The following is a 17,958-nucleotide window of genomic DNA, read 5'->3' as shown; positions in this document are numbered from 1 at the left end:
CAGAGCATGAAGGACGCTGGGCACATGGCGTAAAGTGTGCCAACCTGGGGTCAACAGGGCTGACCTACTGGTAACAGTAAACAAGATGAACCATCTTCTAGAACAGAGTGACATGCTATGGGACAGACTAAGGGCACCCCTGCTGGCAAAAATGGATCACTCGTGCATTGGTGCCCAGGGAGCAGGATACAGGTGAGACAGCAACCAAATAGAAGCACCCAAGGAGAAAAATCTTTCACCTCCCAAGCTCCTGGGATGGCTCTCTAACCAATGGCAGCCACAAAGGCACTGCACAGCAATGAGAGCCTCTGCTTTAACTCTCACTTCATGCGAGCAAGTGAAAAGTGTAGTAGGTCCCAAAAGCTGTGTGGGGGAACACAGTAGCAATACCTGCTGTGAGCCCCTGATGGTTTCCGGAAGTAGCCCCCCTCGCGCCACAGCCAGCCCCCTTTGAGCAAAGGTGTGCACTGGTCTGCTCTTCTGATCATCACCTGCCTCCTCATGGAGAAGGGATGAAAACCAGCCTGTGACTGCTGGTGTGGAGAAGGAGAAAGGTACCTTGGCTTGGTGCAGGGAAAGTGTGAAGCTGAGTAGCATTTATGGCAGAGATTTCCAATCAGCTGCACAATTCATCAAGGAACTGCTGTTTCAAATGGATCACAAGGAAAAGGCTTTCCTAGCCTGGAGCACTGGAACGCAGGGCCTGAGGGCTACTCATCAGGAATCTGTCCATATGACAGCTTTTCACAGTGATGTTCTGTTCAACAAAGAACACTGTCATGTTATGCTTATAAAGCAGTTGAATGTTTGTGAAAACAACAGAGTGGATCAAAACCTGCTTTTGTGACAAATCCACTGGAAATTAAAATACTCGCATTCTAAAGGGATCATTACCCAGACCTTTGGCCTCTGCTAGAGGAATAAGGGTTGCTGTTCTCGTTGAAGAGACAAAGAAACAGCCACAGAGATAAGGAAACACGATGGCTGCAGTCGGCTGGCAGGTCAGTAGCACTGGCAATTTAGATTTGACTCTAAATAAAAACATTTTGTTTTGAAGTAATTCAAATAAAATGGGGGGGAAAAGTGTGGTTTAGGATTCTTTTGCGGTCTGGGAGGGACCCTCACATCTGTCCTCAGCCTCTGCGCTGCTCAGCTCCTGCCTCCTCCCACCGTTTCCCTACAAGAGAAAAAGAAACTAACCCCCCAGTAGATTTTCCTTCTGGACCTAACCTCATTTTCTTTTAGAGCCTTTGCAGTGATAAAGTCAATAATCACAAGAGGATTAATAAGAAAAAAAGGCAAACTGGGGGGAAATGTGGAGAAATCAGTACATTTCCTAATGAAAAAGTTACAGCAAAAAAGAAAAAAACCCAGCCTTTTTTGTGGTTGTTATTTGTAACAGGCCAAATGGCGGAACTGGTGGCAGTCCCTGTCCCGGCTCTGCATTCAGTCCCTCAACACCCGGTCCCTGTCCATGGAGGACCATGCGCAGAAGGAGCTGGGGAGCTGCTGGCGTGGGGCTGTGCGGCGCTGGAGCCCATCCGCACTCCCAGCCTGCCCATCACGTGTCAGCGCTTGGAAGCCACCCGAGCTCCTTCCCTTGGTGCGGTTGCCGTTTCCACCACTACAGCGTGTGCCACGACGGAGCCCGGCCTCAACGTCTTGGCCCTGCTGGCACACGCGCCCGTCCCGGCCGGCAGCAGGAGAACTGTGCTGTGTTTCAGCATGGAAACGATGCAGGGAGCGGGAGACAGAGCGCTGCTTTGCTCCGTGAGGATTTCCTCGGTTTTGCTGGATGGCTGAGGAATGTCTAACTACATCCAGATGTGCTGACTTGGCAGCCCGCTGCTGAGACGTTACGAGGGGACACCGGATCAGCGTTATCAAATGGGATGTAAGTATCGGTTATATGTGTTTGATTGGGGTGGGTTGGGGAGTTGTGCAGCAAGCAGTGTCCTTACCGCTTCGCTTTTCCTCCAGCAGTTTTCTCTTTGCCTTCTTGCTGTTGTAGTTGCTACGTGCAGCGACTCGAACTGTGATGGTTAACATGGAGCAGGGTCAGCTACAGGCTCTGAACACGCAGCCTCCAGCCTTGCTATTTGTGCTTTACACTTTACTTTGCAAACAACTTTCCTTGGGTGTTTTAGGTGGTTTTTACAGGAGAAATTCTGTCTTCTTTAGACAGTGCCTCCAGTGCTCCAAGACAGGGTTTATTCACAGCTGCAAACATGTTCTAGAGGTGGCACGTCACACTTACAAGCCATTCCTCAGCACTAAGAGGACATGAATTTTCTCCATGTGTTGCAGTATTGTATGTTCTAAGTAAAACGTGGGAATTCTCAAGCTCTCTACCACCACAGAAAAATAGTTCAGTCCCAGTGAAATGGGCAGTTACTGGTCATATTCTTAACAGCTTTTGGGCAGATTCTTATAAAATTATGTGTTGGGTGTCATCTTGAAATTAGTTAGGCAAGCCAGCATATCCTGTTCATGCCTGCCTGTAACAACCCATCCATGTTAATGCTCTAACTGTAACTGCTGGGTTTGGGGCACATCAAGCAAGTTATTTATTAGATCTGAGGGGGTTTGGGGAGCTGAAGAGCCAGTGGGTGCTGCAAGAGCTGGGAAAGGAGGACAGTTGTTCTGGGGGGCTGTTTCATATGCCTTCACAAGCCTGCAAGGCTTTATCCTCCTGGGGCCAGGGGAAATGGATGTTTGCATGAAAGAGGGCAGGCTCCTTGCCCTGCACTTGGCACTCCAGGAGGGACCTGTCTCCCTGAGGGACTCGGGGGGTGATTTTTGCTGCTGAGGTCTCTGTAATTCCAAAAATAAGGCCACTAATACACAGGACTGGGCTCAGGGAAGCACCTCCTGAGGCTGACAGGCCTCAGATGGGCAGATGGGTTGTGCACTCAAGGCAGGGCTGCCCAGGGTCATCAGGGCATGTCTGTGCACATCTGCTGCTGCCTTCTGCAACTGCACCAGGGACAGTGCAAGTTCCCTTCTGGGACCCCTCTATGTGAGAGCAGGCATCTTTGCATCTACCTCCAGCCTGAGCACAGCAGCTCTGCAGTTTCCCTGCATTTAAGGTTGCATACTTCATAAAACTTCACCGACTGGGATGAAAGCTAAAAAGTAATCACAGCAGCCATTTGCAAGCAGTTATCTAACGTGTGACTGGCATTGCCAGCACAAGAGACTGTAATAAATAGAGACCAGCCAGCTGGGCAGCTGATGAAACAACATACTGCAGTATGGGAAAAGCAGAGAGATAAATCACAGAATCACAGGCTTGTTTGGGTTGAAAGGGACCTCAGAGCTCATCCAGTTCCAACCCCTGCCACAGACAGGGACCCCTTCCACTAGACCAGGTTGCTCCAAGCCCTGTCAAACCCGGCCTTGAACACTGCCAGGGCTGGGGCAGCCACAGCTTCTCTGGGCAACCTGTGCCAGGGCCTCAGCACCCTCACAGGGAAGAGCTTCTGCCTAAGAGCTCATGTCAATCTGCCCCCTGTCAGGTTAAGGCCATTCTCCCTTGTCCTGCACCTGAGAGCCCTTGTCCAAAGCCCCTCTCCAGGTTTCTTGTAGCCCCTTAAGGCACTGAAGCGGCTCTAAGTTCTCCCAGAGCCTTCTCTTCTCTAGGCTGAGCAAGCCCAGCTGCCTGTCCTGTGACATGGATCTCATCCATTCATTTGCACTGGCCTGAAAAGCAGCTCCATCAGGAGAGTTGGAAACTGTCTCTTGAGTGAGGCCTGCATTTTTATTACCTGCATGCATCCTGTTTCAACCAACAGAGCTCCTGCTTCCAGGGGCTGCAACACAAGTAATGGCAGCAGAGACGCAGTGCACGGGGCCGGAGCACTGCTGTGATGGCAGCACCAGTGCTACAGTGTGCAGCTGAGCAATGTGAGCGTCTGCCCTCTGCATCCCTGAAACGGCTCTCTTAAGACATTCAGCTAATTAAATCCTACAGCCCATTCTCTGTGTGATTACAGACTTCAAAACTGAAGCAGCTGAATGAGATGGGCTCTTTTTTCCTGTTAAGGCAGTTAGTGATTGTTCTGGTTGCTTCATTTTTCTAGAGCTGTGCCCTAACCAGTGTGCCAAAGGGCATCTCTCGTGTTGCAGCTGGCCCTGTCTTCTAGTCAAAAAGATCAAATCATTCAGCATTGCTTTGTAATCCTATAGCTCCAAATGAGACCTCTTCACAAACACACCCTAACACAGAGAAGAGATGTCTGGCACCAACCCTACTTGCAGCATCAACTTTGATGAGATTATTGACTTTGCCTGAAGGGGGGGAGGAATCAAAACAAAATCCAAACAAACAAAACCAAAGCAAGAAACCACACAGGAATAAATCTCTACATGACACCCAAACAGAAAGGTGAAGGCACTTCTCCTGCTCCAAACAGTTTTTCTCCCTTTAAAAACTCCAAAGCAAGCTTGAACTGCAAAACCTGAGTTGTTTGACTCATATTTTTCTATGCGGGGCAGAACAGACCCAGTGCTGGAAGCAGACATGTTTCCTTGTGAGTACCCTGAAGATCCCAGACACCTATGTGATGTAAAATGAAGACAAGAATTTGCCTACACAAGACCCATACCAAGATAACTCAGCTGAGAGTTTGAAACCTTTGCATTAGCACTTCTCACCAGGTTTCTCTACAAGGGTAAGAGAAGGACAGCAGCCTAACATGGCTTAAAGAGGGCAAAAGTGATCCCCCCACAAGACATAGTGCTACTTGTGTCTGCATGTCCAGCAATGCATTTAAGCTAAACTGGTGCAGACACAGAGTCAAATACTGTCCCAAGCCTCAGGGATTCAGAGATGGGACCACGTAAGTCACCAGAGCTTTGGGGGGTGCAGACTTTCTGCTGTCAGCATCCTGGTCTAGTGGGATGGAGCTCATCTGTGCACATCTGTTCTACACAGTCCCACCTGCAGGGTGGGCACACGGTGATGTTGTCACTGCTGGGTTCTTGAACAGCACCAGGAGACAGCAGAGGAGCAACAGCTCAAGGTGAGGAGGAGCCTGGAAGTCTGATTGGCACTTGCTGAGTGGATGGAAAAACTGGGAAACTGATGGGAGAAACTGCTGGCAAAGGGGTGGGAGACGGACACATGCGCAGACCTCCTCGTTACAGGTCAGAGCTCGGGTTTCTGCTTCCAGCACTGGGTGTTACAACTTTATTCTGTTCTCATGAAATGCATTCAACCAACATTAACTGAAAACAAGTACCCGAAACATTGCTTCAGAACACCTCTACCATCCTGAATTTTCCAAGTTGCCCTGAGACTGCAGAAAAAAAACCCACTCCATTAAACCTATCAGGGCTGGATTCCCAACACTTTTCTCAGCTTATTTTACAAAGAAAAAAAGACATCTCCGTCAGCAACCACAACATATGTGGTCCCTTCATTGCACAAACTTACCAGTGGCTGCTCCAGCTTCAGGAGCAAGGAGGGGAGCAGGAGGGAGCCAGAAACATTTCCCATTCAGCAGAGCAGCAAGTTGATCTGGGGACAGCCCACAGCCATACTTGGTGGGGATGGATCCTCCTGTGAGCTGGGCTGGGCTGAGTGTGCCACAACTCACCACTGTTTTGTACGCTCTTGTTGGTGTACTGCATTTTTCAGTTCTCCTCTCCATTGCATCTGCTTTTCCCAAGGCTGGGTGGGTTGAATAACCACACTTCAAGGCACAAAGCAATGTGCCAGAACCACCAAGGCTTCTTAACTGAATTCAGGGACAGGATCCAGAGACTCTTTCCCACTGAGACCCACATGAGCAGAAGTGCCAAGTGATGGAGATGTGATGGCTGCTGCAAAAGAATGACATTTCCAGGATGAGCTCAAGGCTTCACGTCATTCAGCTGGGAACGAAAAACTTCTTATTTTAAAACCCATCATTTAAGCAGCACTCCTTGGCTGTATTTCAGAGTCCTCCCCTCAAATAAACAAAAACTAGGCACAGGTCTGGGCCTTCTGCCCAAGTGTGCACCAGCACAGGTCGGGTTCCCAGCCTGGATGCTCACCAGGGTGCTGTTTCCAGCTCTGGCCACTTCCAGCTTAGAGCATTTTGTGCTTCTCAGGCCCTGCAGGCTGTGGCCCCCTTGGTCCTTTCAGCACATTCCCTGTATAGGGGCTCCCCACATTGCACCTCATGGATACAGCACCTCTCAGTCTCTTTCTACAGCCACCTCAGCCCTCTAACGCTGCTGGCAATCACAGCCCAGCACAGAACATTCCCAGCCTTCCCTAGGACATGCCTAGTCCCACTGCTGGGGCAAACTGCATCATCCCATTCCAAGCCAGACTCAACATCCCTCTTGCAGCCAGCACAAAGAGGAACAACTGCCCACTTTCCAAGCTTGGAAGACATGGAGGGCAGCCCTGGTAGCTGAGCCCTGCAATTCCCTAAGGCACCAAGTGATGCCCCAGCTTTACACCCCCAGCCACAAACTGGATGGAGATCCCCCCCAAAATGGTGTATGAAGCAAAGGTGTATCTAACTTGGATGCAGATACACAGCTAGATGCTGTGCTGAGAAATGCTCTGCTGTGCTCACATCTCTTTTGTCTGGCATCCAATATTCTCTGCTCTCTTTGATAGCTCTGTAATTATTTTTTTCGTCTAGTGTCAAGGTGAATTAATGTTTTGGCTTTGGAACATACCTGACTGCCTGCCAGAATCATCAATCCCTCTGAATTCAAGAACAGGACAGCTTTTCCTACACTGACATCCATGGATAGAGCTCTTCCATGTGTAATAATCAAGGGTATTTCCTTCAAAAGAAGGAAATAGCTAACAAAGACTGGAAAATCCATATAACTCAATCAAGGAATCACTTCAAGGGCTGTCAACTTCGTTTGAAAAGGAGATGTCTATATTCAGCACTTAACTGTTTTATTTCAGCATGGATACTGCTATTTCAGATTCTTCCAATAAATGAAAACACAGAACAAAATCCAGGGTATCAGCCAAGGCAGGCTTGTAACAATTCAGGGCTTTTCTTGGCTTTTCCAAGGGCACTTAGTGCCAGACTCTGAGATGCTGGCAGGATAAATCTGTAAGCCATGGAAATGAGGAGTTTCATGACACATACATTTTATTCCAAACCCTCGCTGATAAAATTAAACACAGGAAAGAGCCAGGACTCTCATCCAGCTATTTAATTCCCATCTGGAGCCTGGCAGCTGAAACAGGATCAAACTTCTGCACAGAAGAGGAAAAAAAGAAATGCTATTACAGTGGGGAAAGAAATGAGACTTTACAAAGAGCTTGAGTGGAGACACAAACATTCCAACGCTACCCAGATCCACCCTGCCATGGGCTGCGCAGCTCCCACTCACTTTGGTAGGCTGCACAGACATATCTGCATAGACAGCTTATCCCATCACAACAGCAGGAGCAAAAATGCCTCAATTCCACTTCTTTTTGGGATGGGCTCCCCGTTTTAGGTTTCTCAGTAGCACCCAGCAGAAGCTCTTGCTTGTGATGTGCAGAAAAAGGATAGACTCTTTCCCCTGAGCAGATCCAGAGGAGTGGCATGTCCTGGGTGTAGCAGGACCATCCCTCCATATCCCTGGAGCTTCTGGAAAATTACTGAAGGCAACATGAGAGAAAACCTGCTGGGAGCCACGCTGTGACAGCTAAAGGATGATTTAGCACAGAACTGAAGCCCAGCGGGGTGCTGCAGAGCACCGCAATCAGGACTTGCCAAGGATAATTTGCACACTACAGACATAGAATGCAAATTAACATCCTCTATGTGCTAGGAAGGACTGTTTCACAAAGCTGAAAATAGTTACTAGCCAAGTCATGCGGCAGAAAGAACATAAAGAGAAAGCAGCTTCTGATTATTATAAGCATTTTAACAACAATTTGTAAGAGAGCAGAGACGATGATGCAATCCTGCTGTTAATATCAAAGCTATGCCAGTTAGAACACTTGTCTAGCCCAGGAGAGAGTGAAAGGTACAGTAAAAAAAGCCAATAAATGGAGAAAAATGCGGCAATCTCTATCAGAGGCCAGAAAACAGCAAGATAAAAGGCCTAAGAAAAAAAAAGCATGGTCATAAGGACAAGGAAGAAGAGATTTTAAATCCTCTGGGAATGCGAACAGCCTTACAGCAAAGCACACGCAAGCCATTTGCTAAAATGAAGTTTTCAGAAACAGTGGAGACAAAGACAATGAGGTCAGTTAATATTCTGGAGCTGCAGAGAGTTCATACCATATGATGATGAAATACTCTCCATTTCAACAGTAACAGAGATGCAGTTAACCAGTAATGAAAAAGCAAAATAGTTTAAATTTTTTAGGTCCAAATAATGTGCACCTAAGAATTTTTAAGGGGCTGGCCAAGAAATAAAGTGGTTTATTAGCTTTTCTTTCTCGTAAGTCTTGAAACATTGCCCAGATCTCACAGGGTCTGGAGGTAATGCTGTGTCACTGTCTTAATACTTCACAATTACAGACTCGTTAGTCTAATTTAGAGCTTTGAAAATAAAATGTTATGGTTGATGCAAAATTGATGGTTAATGAACAATTAGCAGGTGATACAACCCATGACAGGGAGAAGAGTTTTGCTGCAAACTGATGCCTTTCAGGTCAGAATTACACTGAATAACAATATTCTTACCAAGCAATTGGCTGCCCCATTGGGTGTTTGAGTCAGGAAGGTGGCTACAGGGCTCGACTGGAGGCTCAGCACCCGTATGTTTGCTCTGCAGGCAAATAATGCTGAAAAGAGACCTGCAGGGCACAAGCCCTGCCTTCCTCCTGCTTTTCAGCCCTCAGTAAGGGGTGTGCCTTAACTGAAGGCAGACTGCCATGCAACCCTGCAGCTTTCACTCAGGAAGTTTTTGGATTCGATCTCAGCTAATCCCAGACAGACTGACAACTGTAATACCTTCAGAAGTAGCTCCTACTCATATAGCAATTTCCCTGAACTAAATACTGCTTTCTGCCTCCTTACCACTCTTCCATAACTTTGGGGTTTGTTTTGTTTGCAGTTGAAGGACGGATCCAATGAGGAAGAAGATCTCCAGGAAAAGCGTATGTGAGGAATCAAAGCTTGTACTTCAAAAGGCAGCTTCACCTGTCACACATGAATTAAACACTCCTAACATCAGGCTCTGCCTTGCTTCTGCATATTGGGATTTATTTGCCCACCGCTTCCTTACCAGTTAGGGTCATTTGGCAAAGGCAAAACACCCGTGGCTCCTTCTACCCTTATTAATGAAAGTTATTTATAATGCTTTAATATTTTATAAAGATTACTGGCAGCAAAAAGGCGCTATATACATTCGAGAGGATGCCTAATGTATTCATTTTGAAGGCATAAATCATAGCTGGGGAGTAAGAGCTAGCTCTGTGTGCAGGGAAATGCCAGCGACACGCTGCAGCTGAAAAGTCTGCCTTCAGCAGCCAGCTCTGCTCCTCCCTGTCTCCACTCAAAAAGGGTAAAAGGAGCAAGAAACAGTTACCAAGCTGGGGGAAAGGGGAGACAAAAAGAAAAAAAAAAGGAAAAAAAGCCCTAACAATTTCTGGAAGAACGGCATTGTGCATCATTTTCCACCCTGTTTTTCCCAAAGCACTGAAATCTCCAAAATGGCAGACGTTTTTTGGCAGAAAGGGATGTGGGAGAAAGGGCTGATTTCACATTATACTGAGGGAATAGTTTGCAGGATGCTGGATGACTGCTTGGTAACTTAACTAACCAGGTCACAGAGCCAGAGATCAGCATTAGGTTTGCAACCTGTGTGCCCTTCGGCAAGTCCTTTAACAAGTCTCAGTGCTCCATAGAATGCACTTTACTGCTAGTTTTTATACGGTGTTTCAGTTAGATCTGCCTGCATGCCTCAAAGCTGCTGAATCCTCATTGCTGATACTACGCTTCCTTACAGATGGACATTGGTGCCAGGCCACTCAAACACAGCTTTTAACAGTCCCAGAAACACTGCAGAGACAATGAGAGTTCGTCTCAAAGGGGATGCGATCTGTACCCTCTTCCTGCTGGTAGTGCTTTGCTCTTTACTCTACTTCCAGCTGGAACATTTAGTCCCTGTAGGAAACAAGGAGCTGACACAAAAGAAGCCTTCAATAACATCAAAAACGTTTTCTGACTCCAGAGCACCTTGGAGACTGATGCCAGCAGAGGCAACAGAACCCAGGCTCCAAGTGACTCCTGTCCTTAGACAAAGAGAAGTGGCCAACAAAAGGGTCCAAACAACAACTCTATCCCCATTGAGTGATTCTGCCTTCAACTTCAAGGGCTATCTCCTAAACAAGGATAACAGGAACTTTGATCTCCTCATTAACCAGCCCAAGAAATGCAGGAGAACACCTGGAGGTCCCTTTCTGCTCATTGCTATCAAATCAGTAGTTGAAGACTTTGACAGACGTGAGATTGTCCGGAAAACTTGGGGCAGGGAGGGTCTGGTGAATGGGGAGCAGATAGAGCGGGTGTTCCTCCTGGGAACACCAAAGAATAGGACAGTGCTGGCCACGTGGGAGACCCTGATCCACCAGGAGAGTCAGATGTACCGGGACATTTTACTCTGGGACTTCATGGACACTTTCTTCAACCTGACCCTGAAGGAGATCCACTTCCTGAACTGGGCTGCTGAGTTCTGCCACAATGTGAAGTTTATTTTTAAAGGTGATGCCGATGTTTTTGTCAATGTTGAGAACATCATTGACTTCCTTGAGAGACATGACCCCACCGAGGACCTCTTTGTTGGGGACATCATCTACAATGCCCGCCCTATCCGTGTCCGAAAGAGCAAGTACTACATCCCAGAGACCATGTATGGGCTCAGCATTTATCCAGCCTATGCAGGGGGAGGAGGCTTTTTGCTGTCCAGCCACACCATGAGGAAGCTTTCTAGGGCTTGCAAAGAAGTGGAACTCTTCCCCATTGACGATGTCTTTTTGGGCATGTGCTTACAGAGAATCAACCTCAAACCCATCTTGCATGAAGGATTCAAGACCTTTGGAATTGTCAAGCCCTCTGCTGCCCCACACCTACAGACATTTGACCCCTGTTTTTACAAAGATCTCATGGTAGTCCACAGTCTGAAAGTTGCTGAGATCTGGCTAATGTGGAACCTGCTCCACAGCCCACGTCTATCCTGCACTCAGAAGAAGCAAGTGAAGAAACCTTTCCAGTGGAAAAAGAAAGCTCAAACAACAATGCAGGCATCACCCCTCAGATAATGCAGGCAGACTTGAGCAGAAACACATGGCAGCTGAGACCAGCTGAGAAACAGAGCCTGGAATTGTTGCAACCAGATGAATTAACTTTAGAAGCAGAGTATTTTAGCACATCTTATTTACAATGTTAAGAGAAAATTAGAAACTATTGCAGGAATTTGCAAAGATTCCATATTTGCATACACACACATACCATGTAGGTCCATCTCCATTAGTGAGTCCAAATAATAACAGCATCTTTAATTTATTTTTATTTATTAGAATTACAGTAGTGCTCAGTGGGCCAGTGTGTAAAAGCACATTGCAAACCACAGTCCTTGGAGATTTTTCAGCATCGTTAGAAATGTGAGGAAGGAAAAAAGATAGCAGGTAAGAGGTGACACCAAGCTTCACAGAGACCGTTGTCAACTTGTTACCTTGACTTGGACTCATTGAGAAATGACTGAATCACACAGTAACTACAGTAAAAGAAATCAAGTCACCTAAGTGTCTGCTCAGATCAAATCGCTGCTGCCTGCTTGGCTTTCTGTAGCCTCACAAGAAGAGAGCAAGTAACAAGTATCAAAATGGGGTCCTGTACATTGCAGGTAGGGTAGACTGTAAGAAAACAATCTGGATCCTGAGGCTGGCTTGCCTGCTTGAGCAAGGATAGGTAAGTGGATAACTGGGAAGGGGCAGACTTCCAAAGAGCCTTTAAAGAAAGGACAAGAAGAACTTCGAGTTGATCCCTCCAAGTCTTGATTTTTAATTAATTCACATCAACTAATCAGTTCAAGAATCTGCTCCATGATACACTCAGGACTCAGCAGACCAGTTTGTGGCAATTCCATGAGCTCAGGCTCTCTCCCCTAGCCTGACTGACAGTGAAAACTCAAAGAAATACAACAGTATGTAATCTCCCTCACCAGCTAATCCAGATCTTCAGAAGGTTTGCATCTGGAGAGATCCTTTGGCCTTTGCTTGTGAAGGTAAAACCAGACAGAGATAATTGCTTGCATCACATTTGGAAGCTTCTTCAAACCAAACAAACTTGCCACTGGACTGAGCTGGTTTCTATAAACCTCAATGCTCTTGCTTGGCATACAGTCAACTGCAAAGAGCAGCCAATACTTTGCATATTGCTGCGGGCGTCACATGAAGGGAGAAAGCAGGTTTCAGACAAAAGGGCTTCAGAATAAAAGCCTTTCTGAATTCATTGCAAGAAAGCAAAAATACACAGCAACCTTTCTGTTAGGCTTTCCAAGGTCAGTCAGTTTGTAGCTTTGTAGTTTAAGCATCAGACAAGAACACTGGATTGTTTAATTTTTCAAAGAATAGTCAATTCTTTAAAGCTTTTTTTTTTTCCCCAGCAGCAGTTTACCTTAAAGGAACATACTTTGCTTGGACATCAAAGAGGAAGGAAATTCCTCTAAATCAGGGTTAAAAAGTGATGAAATTCATGGGCAAAAAGCCTGAATTCACCTTTGATACTGTGTTTGTTGATTCCTTTGCAATTTTTTCCTGAACAAAACTCCTATCCACCGAGAGTCTCTGATGCCACCCCTCTTCAGGTGAGCACATACACCCAGCTTCAAAGAAAACTACAATCAAGTCATAAATGTCCAAGTTGCTTTTCCTTGAACAGAGCCTGCAGCACAGCTGCATTTCATATCTGGGTATCACCTTCCTTCCACCCAGCAGTAATCCTAGCTCAGTACTTGTATTACCTATGTACAACACGGAGGAAAGCAAGCTGGCATTATCTATTGTTAGACTACCAAAACCAGTCTTACATATTATTTTCATCATAAGAGTTTAAGCTTTATAATGTATTTCCAAAAAAGCTCAGCTGTATAAAAGTCTAAACACCTTATGTTGATTTAAGATACTTTTAGGATGCAATCCTGGAATACAAAATACTCTTGTAAGCTTTGGGACAAGCTCTATAGGGTGTGGAAATAAGCCAGAACCTTGCTGGTGGGAGAAAGCCAGTGATGCCCCTGTCTGCTAACGTGTGATAGTTATGCATTGATGAGCTTGTACAGAAACGTATTATCTGTGATTATTTTACAGTTTGGGAAATTATTTATACCATAATTAAAAGATAGCATGCAGACGTGCTTCTAGTTGTCAGAGTCTGTAAAGTACACTCGCACGCACATTGTAAGACTAAAACCATGGCTATTTTTTGTGAAGACAGCAACATGAAGAATACATTGCTCATTATTTTGGATAACTTAGTAGGTCTTTACTTATGCTGGACTTAATTTAATGGCAATGACAGAAAAATAAACCCAGCTTACATTATGATTTCCATCAAGGACTAGTCAGGTTCAACAGTCCTTACTAAGGTCTTCCTTTTAAGCCTGGAGATGCACAGAGATTGACTCCTCCATGATATCTTCAGATCTGCAATCTACCCACAACACAGCATTAATGACTGCATTTTGTCCAAGATCAAAGTTGTTATTCAACACTCACCTGCACCAGGACATACCCCAACAGCCGGCAGAAACAGAACTATAGTCAACTGTTTACTGTTGTCTTAGTCTATGGAATAGCTCATTTCTTTTATCCAGTGAATACCAGACCTTTCTATTAATGAAAAATACACTTGCCTTTTGTTCTCCAGCCCTGCTGCATGGCCTGTTTGACCTGGTTTTAAGTTTCCATTTGCTTCTGGGGTTGAGCTGGAAGTTCACAGACACCGTATGCAAGCATAATGCACTGGGGAAATGTTGGAAGGCAGCACTGCAGCCCCTGCAGTTTATTCAATTCTGTTTACTGCTACTGCAGCCAAAAAGTCTTTGATTTCACCCAAACTGGAGATTGTTTCCTGGAAGCTGGGGTTCTTTTCAGGAAATCCTAAAGCCCTGGGCGTGTATGAGAGTGGGGAGGAAAGGCCCTCTACCAACCTTTCTGATGCATCTCAGAAAACGTATCTGTTTCAGAACGACATTCTGAGCAGCTTCTACTAACTGCCTAATTCAGTACACCAGTCAGGGGTTTGCTACAAAGCTTTGCTTGGCAACTTTTTTTCATGACTAGCCCAAGATGAGAAAATATAAAAGCATCCTAAGTGGGTTCTACCAGTAGCAAGGAAGCAAGCAGACATAAACATCTGAAGCTAAGAGAGTACAGTAGATTATATTGAGTCCCAGGGATCCACACACAGTCCAATTCTGTTCCTACTGTACATGAGTAGCCAGATTTCGTCACTATAATGAGCAGAACTGGCTTGAATCTCACATTCATCACCTCCAAATGCACCTCTGAACACATAAACTGGTAGCAAATGCTAAGATCCATCCGTCAGGCTACTGCTGATTAAGATATCATAAAAAACAAAAGCCAAAGATGTCTCTGAAGCAACTGAGTGTTAAAATGTTGTGCTTCCTGTCTGCAGTTTAATTATTCATCTTCCTACAGCAGGTTCTCGGAAGCAAACCCCAGCTGCAAAATCAAACAGTACAAAATAAACAGTTCGGAGAATCCTTACCAAATATTAGCACTGAGAATATCCTTAGAGTGCTGAAGGACCACTAGATGTGTGAGTGGAGGTAACTCTACCCCAAAGCCCAGTTTGAAGAAGTCTGAGCCCCAGGTTGTACCTTTCAGCTGGAGTCAGGTCTCTGCAGCCCTGAAAATTAGCCCACCACATGTCCTAACAATGCCGCTAACACCACTGATGTTTTTCAAACCCAATAAAACTCTTAAATCCAACTTTGCATCATTTTCAACAGCTTGTGGTCAGCAAGAAAACCATACTGAGAAATGGGAGGGAACTAAACTCTGAAGGACAAGTGCACCAAATGCCTCCAAGTGCAACAAACATCCATCAGACCTGACCAGCACAATGCTCGCTCTGTGATTCATCCAAACCCAGTTCCTCCCTGATTTTCTCTCTTTCCTTCCATATCCCAGCCCATCCCTGACAATCCCAGTGCTGGGACCAGAGAAGAATAAAGTACCAGAAATCTGCGATGACTGCCTTGTCGCCAGGGGGGCTGAATGAGCAGGGCAAAAGTAAGGGCATAATATTAATGCAAACACTCCCTACAGCCACAGAAGCAAAAGAAAAGGGTGAAATTAACTTAGTAATGTCAATACTTGTGGATGCAACAGAGCTCCCCAGAGAGGACCAGGGTAAACCTCAGGATTTTAGGGCTTCAGTTTGTCTGAGAGGCAAGCAGAGGTGTAAAGGGAATGCAGTGATTCAGGCTGTTTTGATTACCGAGTTGATTAGACTGCACACTGCATAATCACGCAGGGGCTTTTTTTGTGACTGGTATTTAAAGTAAACAGTTCTCTGAAAGATATTGATACTGGAATAAAACTAAGGCATTAAATGGAATATGTAGCGTAGGTGTAAAACATTAAGGCACTTAAAAAACCGCTTCTGAAATTGCGACAGGCAGTAATTTAAAATGACCAAACTAGTAACATTTAAAGGGGAATTAATTATGGTATGAAAGATAAAAGGTTATGTTAAATCACTACAGCCTAATTCAAAACAAAAATTACTACTATAATAGTACCTTACACTCCAGTAATAAGCTACTCTGCAAACTCCAGCTTACCTCTCCTGCTGTTTCAAGCAGTCAGCACTCGCACATCATAAAAAGGAATGATTTTGCCTGCTGCAAAAATCATCACAAACATCCCCACAAACAAAACAAGAGCCTTGGATGTAAGGTTTAGCAGATTAAACATTTAAACAGTGACTTTATTAGTTACATCTAAAATTCACATAGAGAGATAATATGGTATTTAAGTTCCATCTGAACCCTCCAAGTAAGATATACTCTCTGCAAAAACAAACCCCTTCTTAGGTGGGGTTTTCACTCGTTAACTGGCTATAACCTCTCCTTGAACAAAGCCCCCTGCTCATTAACTCCTCATCCTATTCTAATGCTTGAGTCACATCTTTAGTAAGCTCCATTTTTAATTTCACCTTAGTTTGCTTCAACCTTACCATGAAACATCCACACCTTACATGAAAAGAACCAACCAGAATTTGTATTTTAACTCTTTGAACACACAGTGATGGATTTATTTGGCTACACATGAGTGTCAGGTTATATCTGACGGGGTCAGCCAGAGAGGAGAGTGCTTTGTGTTGGGGTAATCAAGATAAAGGAGATACAATTAAAAACACCTTGGTCCTTGTTCAAATACTGTGAAGGAAGTAAATTGCTGCAGCTTTGACATCCCATTTCTCTCGAAAGATTTACTCTCATATCCATTTGGAGCTGTCAAACAAAACCTACCAGAAATTCAGCTCACCAGGGTTCTTAAGAGACTAAAAGTTAACTTGTAGGCTCTAACAACATGGAGAAAGTCACTGTAAAGTGGGCACCAACACCTGGTTTTCCCTTTGGAAACAGCTGGCACCTAACCTCCAGCCAGCCCCTGGTACTGATGAATCACCATCTTGCTGCACCCAAGCCTTAAGGAAGATTTTGTTTTAAACAGATCTAATGGGAGTTCTCGAATGTGAATGATCCTGAATATATGAATCACTTCTCACACACCACCAGACTACCATTTTTTCTGAAAAAAAAAAAAAACAACCAAAAAACCCCAAAAATATCATCTGTTTAGAATTAGAAGTGTCCTGGCAACAGAAAACTGGGCTGACAGGAGGAATGGAGGGTTCTAGTGTTACACAGCACTGATCTGTGTAGTACTGCCTGCAAAATTCACAGAAGCCCAGGGACTGCATGCAAGCCTAAGGAATACAGGACAAAATGTCAGCTTCATCTCCCAAAGAAGGGCACAACATCGGTTTTATTCAGCGTACACGAACTATATACTGTGGAAAATACTGCAATAATCAAGGTAAGCAGACGCACACACAAACTCTTAATTTCCACACTAAGGAAAAAGGCACACATCAAAATGTGCCACCAGCCTTGTCCCCAGTCCCTCCTTCCTGCCATACTGCCATTCTCACCTTCTTCCCCAGAGCTCCTCTATTCCCTATTCCTTCCTCTCTTTATTCTGGTGATTCCAAACTGCCGTAAGCCCCCACCCACAAATCCTAAACTCCTCATGCCAGCAAGTCCTTAAGGCCCAACACCAGCTCCCCTAAATGCATCAGCACAGGAACAGCTTGGCTTCATCCAAAAAGTAGCAAACAAATCAAAAACATCTCAGAGAAGTGAGCTAGGAACAGCTGCAATCACAAAGGAAGAGTTATGACACCAAGCAGAGCTGCTCTACATTATCTCCCCAGCCCCTTCTTCAGCTCTGCCTCTCCCAAAAGTCAAACGCTTTGTACTCAGCCCAGCAGCAATAGCCAACATACAAATTTGCCTTTAATTTTTGTGTTACAGAGGAACTTTTCATGATGAAGTGACTGACCTAGTGAACTATCTGTACTGTTGAGAGAGCACATTTCATTACCTATGTCGTTTTAGTCATTTTGACTTGCCACAGCATTACAAGTGAAGATGCGAGTCACTGCAGTTGTTTGATATCTTTGGACATCTTGTCCTAAGTCTTCAGATGCACACTTTAGCAGCAGTCCTGACCTCATACTTCTGAAGAATTTCAACCGAACGTGCTTGAGAGCAGGATAATGATAGCATCTGTGTAGCCATTACTCAAGTCATCCCATCAAGAATTTCTCTCCTCCTGCAGCTTAACCTGGAGCCTTTATTAGAAAAGGATTCATTAAAAATTAACTGAAATTATTAGCAGTATTGCTGTCATATTTTAGTAACAAGCATAAACACACACCATCTCAATTCAGA

The 17,958-nt window shown here is 45.1% G+C and overlaps 1 protein-coding gene across 3 annotated transcripts; it reads left to right on the top strand.

The window, feature by feature from the left end:
* Nucleotides 1-1,542: 1,542 nt before the first annotated feature.
* Nucleotides 1,543-14,923, top strand: B3GNT9 (UDP-GlcNAc:betaGal beta-1,3-N-acetylglucosaminyltransferase 9). 3 transcript variants are annotated; one of them, XR_009746145.1, is made up of 4 exons: nucleotides 1,543-1,894; nucleotides 9,019-9,061; nucleotides 9,913-11,873; nucleotides 14,633-14,923. XR_009746145.1 is itself a non-coding variant. In XM_061468945.1 (3 exons), exon 3 carries the CDS (start codon nucleotides 9,977-9,979, stop codon nucleotides 11,222-11,224), a length of 1,248 nt encoding a protein of 415 aa, XP_061324929.1. In that variant the 5' UTR covers nucleotides 1,543-1,894; nucleotides 9,019-9,061; nucleotides 9,913-9,976; the 3' UTR covers nucleotides 11,225-13,320. The 3 variants fall into 3 exon arrangements, 1 of the variants encoding a protein (XP_061324929.1); XR_009746144.1 differs by having other exon boundaries at nucleotides 14,630-14,923; XM_061468945.1 differs by lacking the exon at nucleotides 14,633-14,923 and having other exon boundaries at nucleotides 9,913-13,320.
* Nucleotides 14,924-17,958: the final 3,035 nt, after the last annotated feature.

Source organism: Pezoporus flaviventris, unplaced genomic scaffold (genome assembly GCF_033815535.1).
Source record: "Pezoporus flaviventris isolate CSIRO_AGI_PZ_B2104156 unplaced genomic scaffold, CSIRO_AGI_Pfla_v1 ptg000054l, whole genome shotgun sequence".
NCBI lineage: Eukaryota > Metazoa > Chordata > Aves > Psittaciformes > Psittacidae > Pezoporus > Pezoporus flaviventris.
The sequence above is the reverse complement of the archived record's forward strand: the minus strand, read 5'-3'. Positions and strand labels throughout refer to the sequence as shown.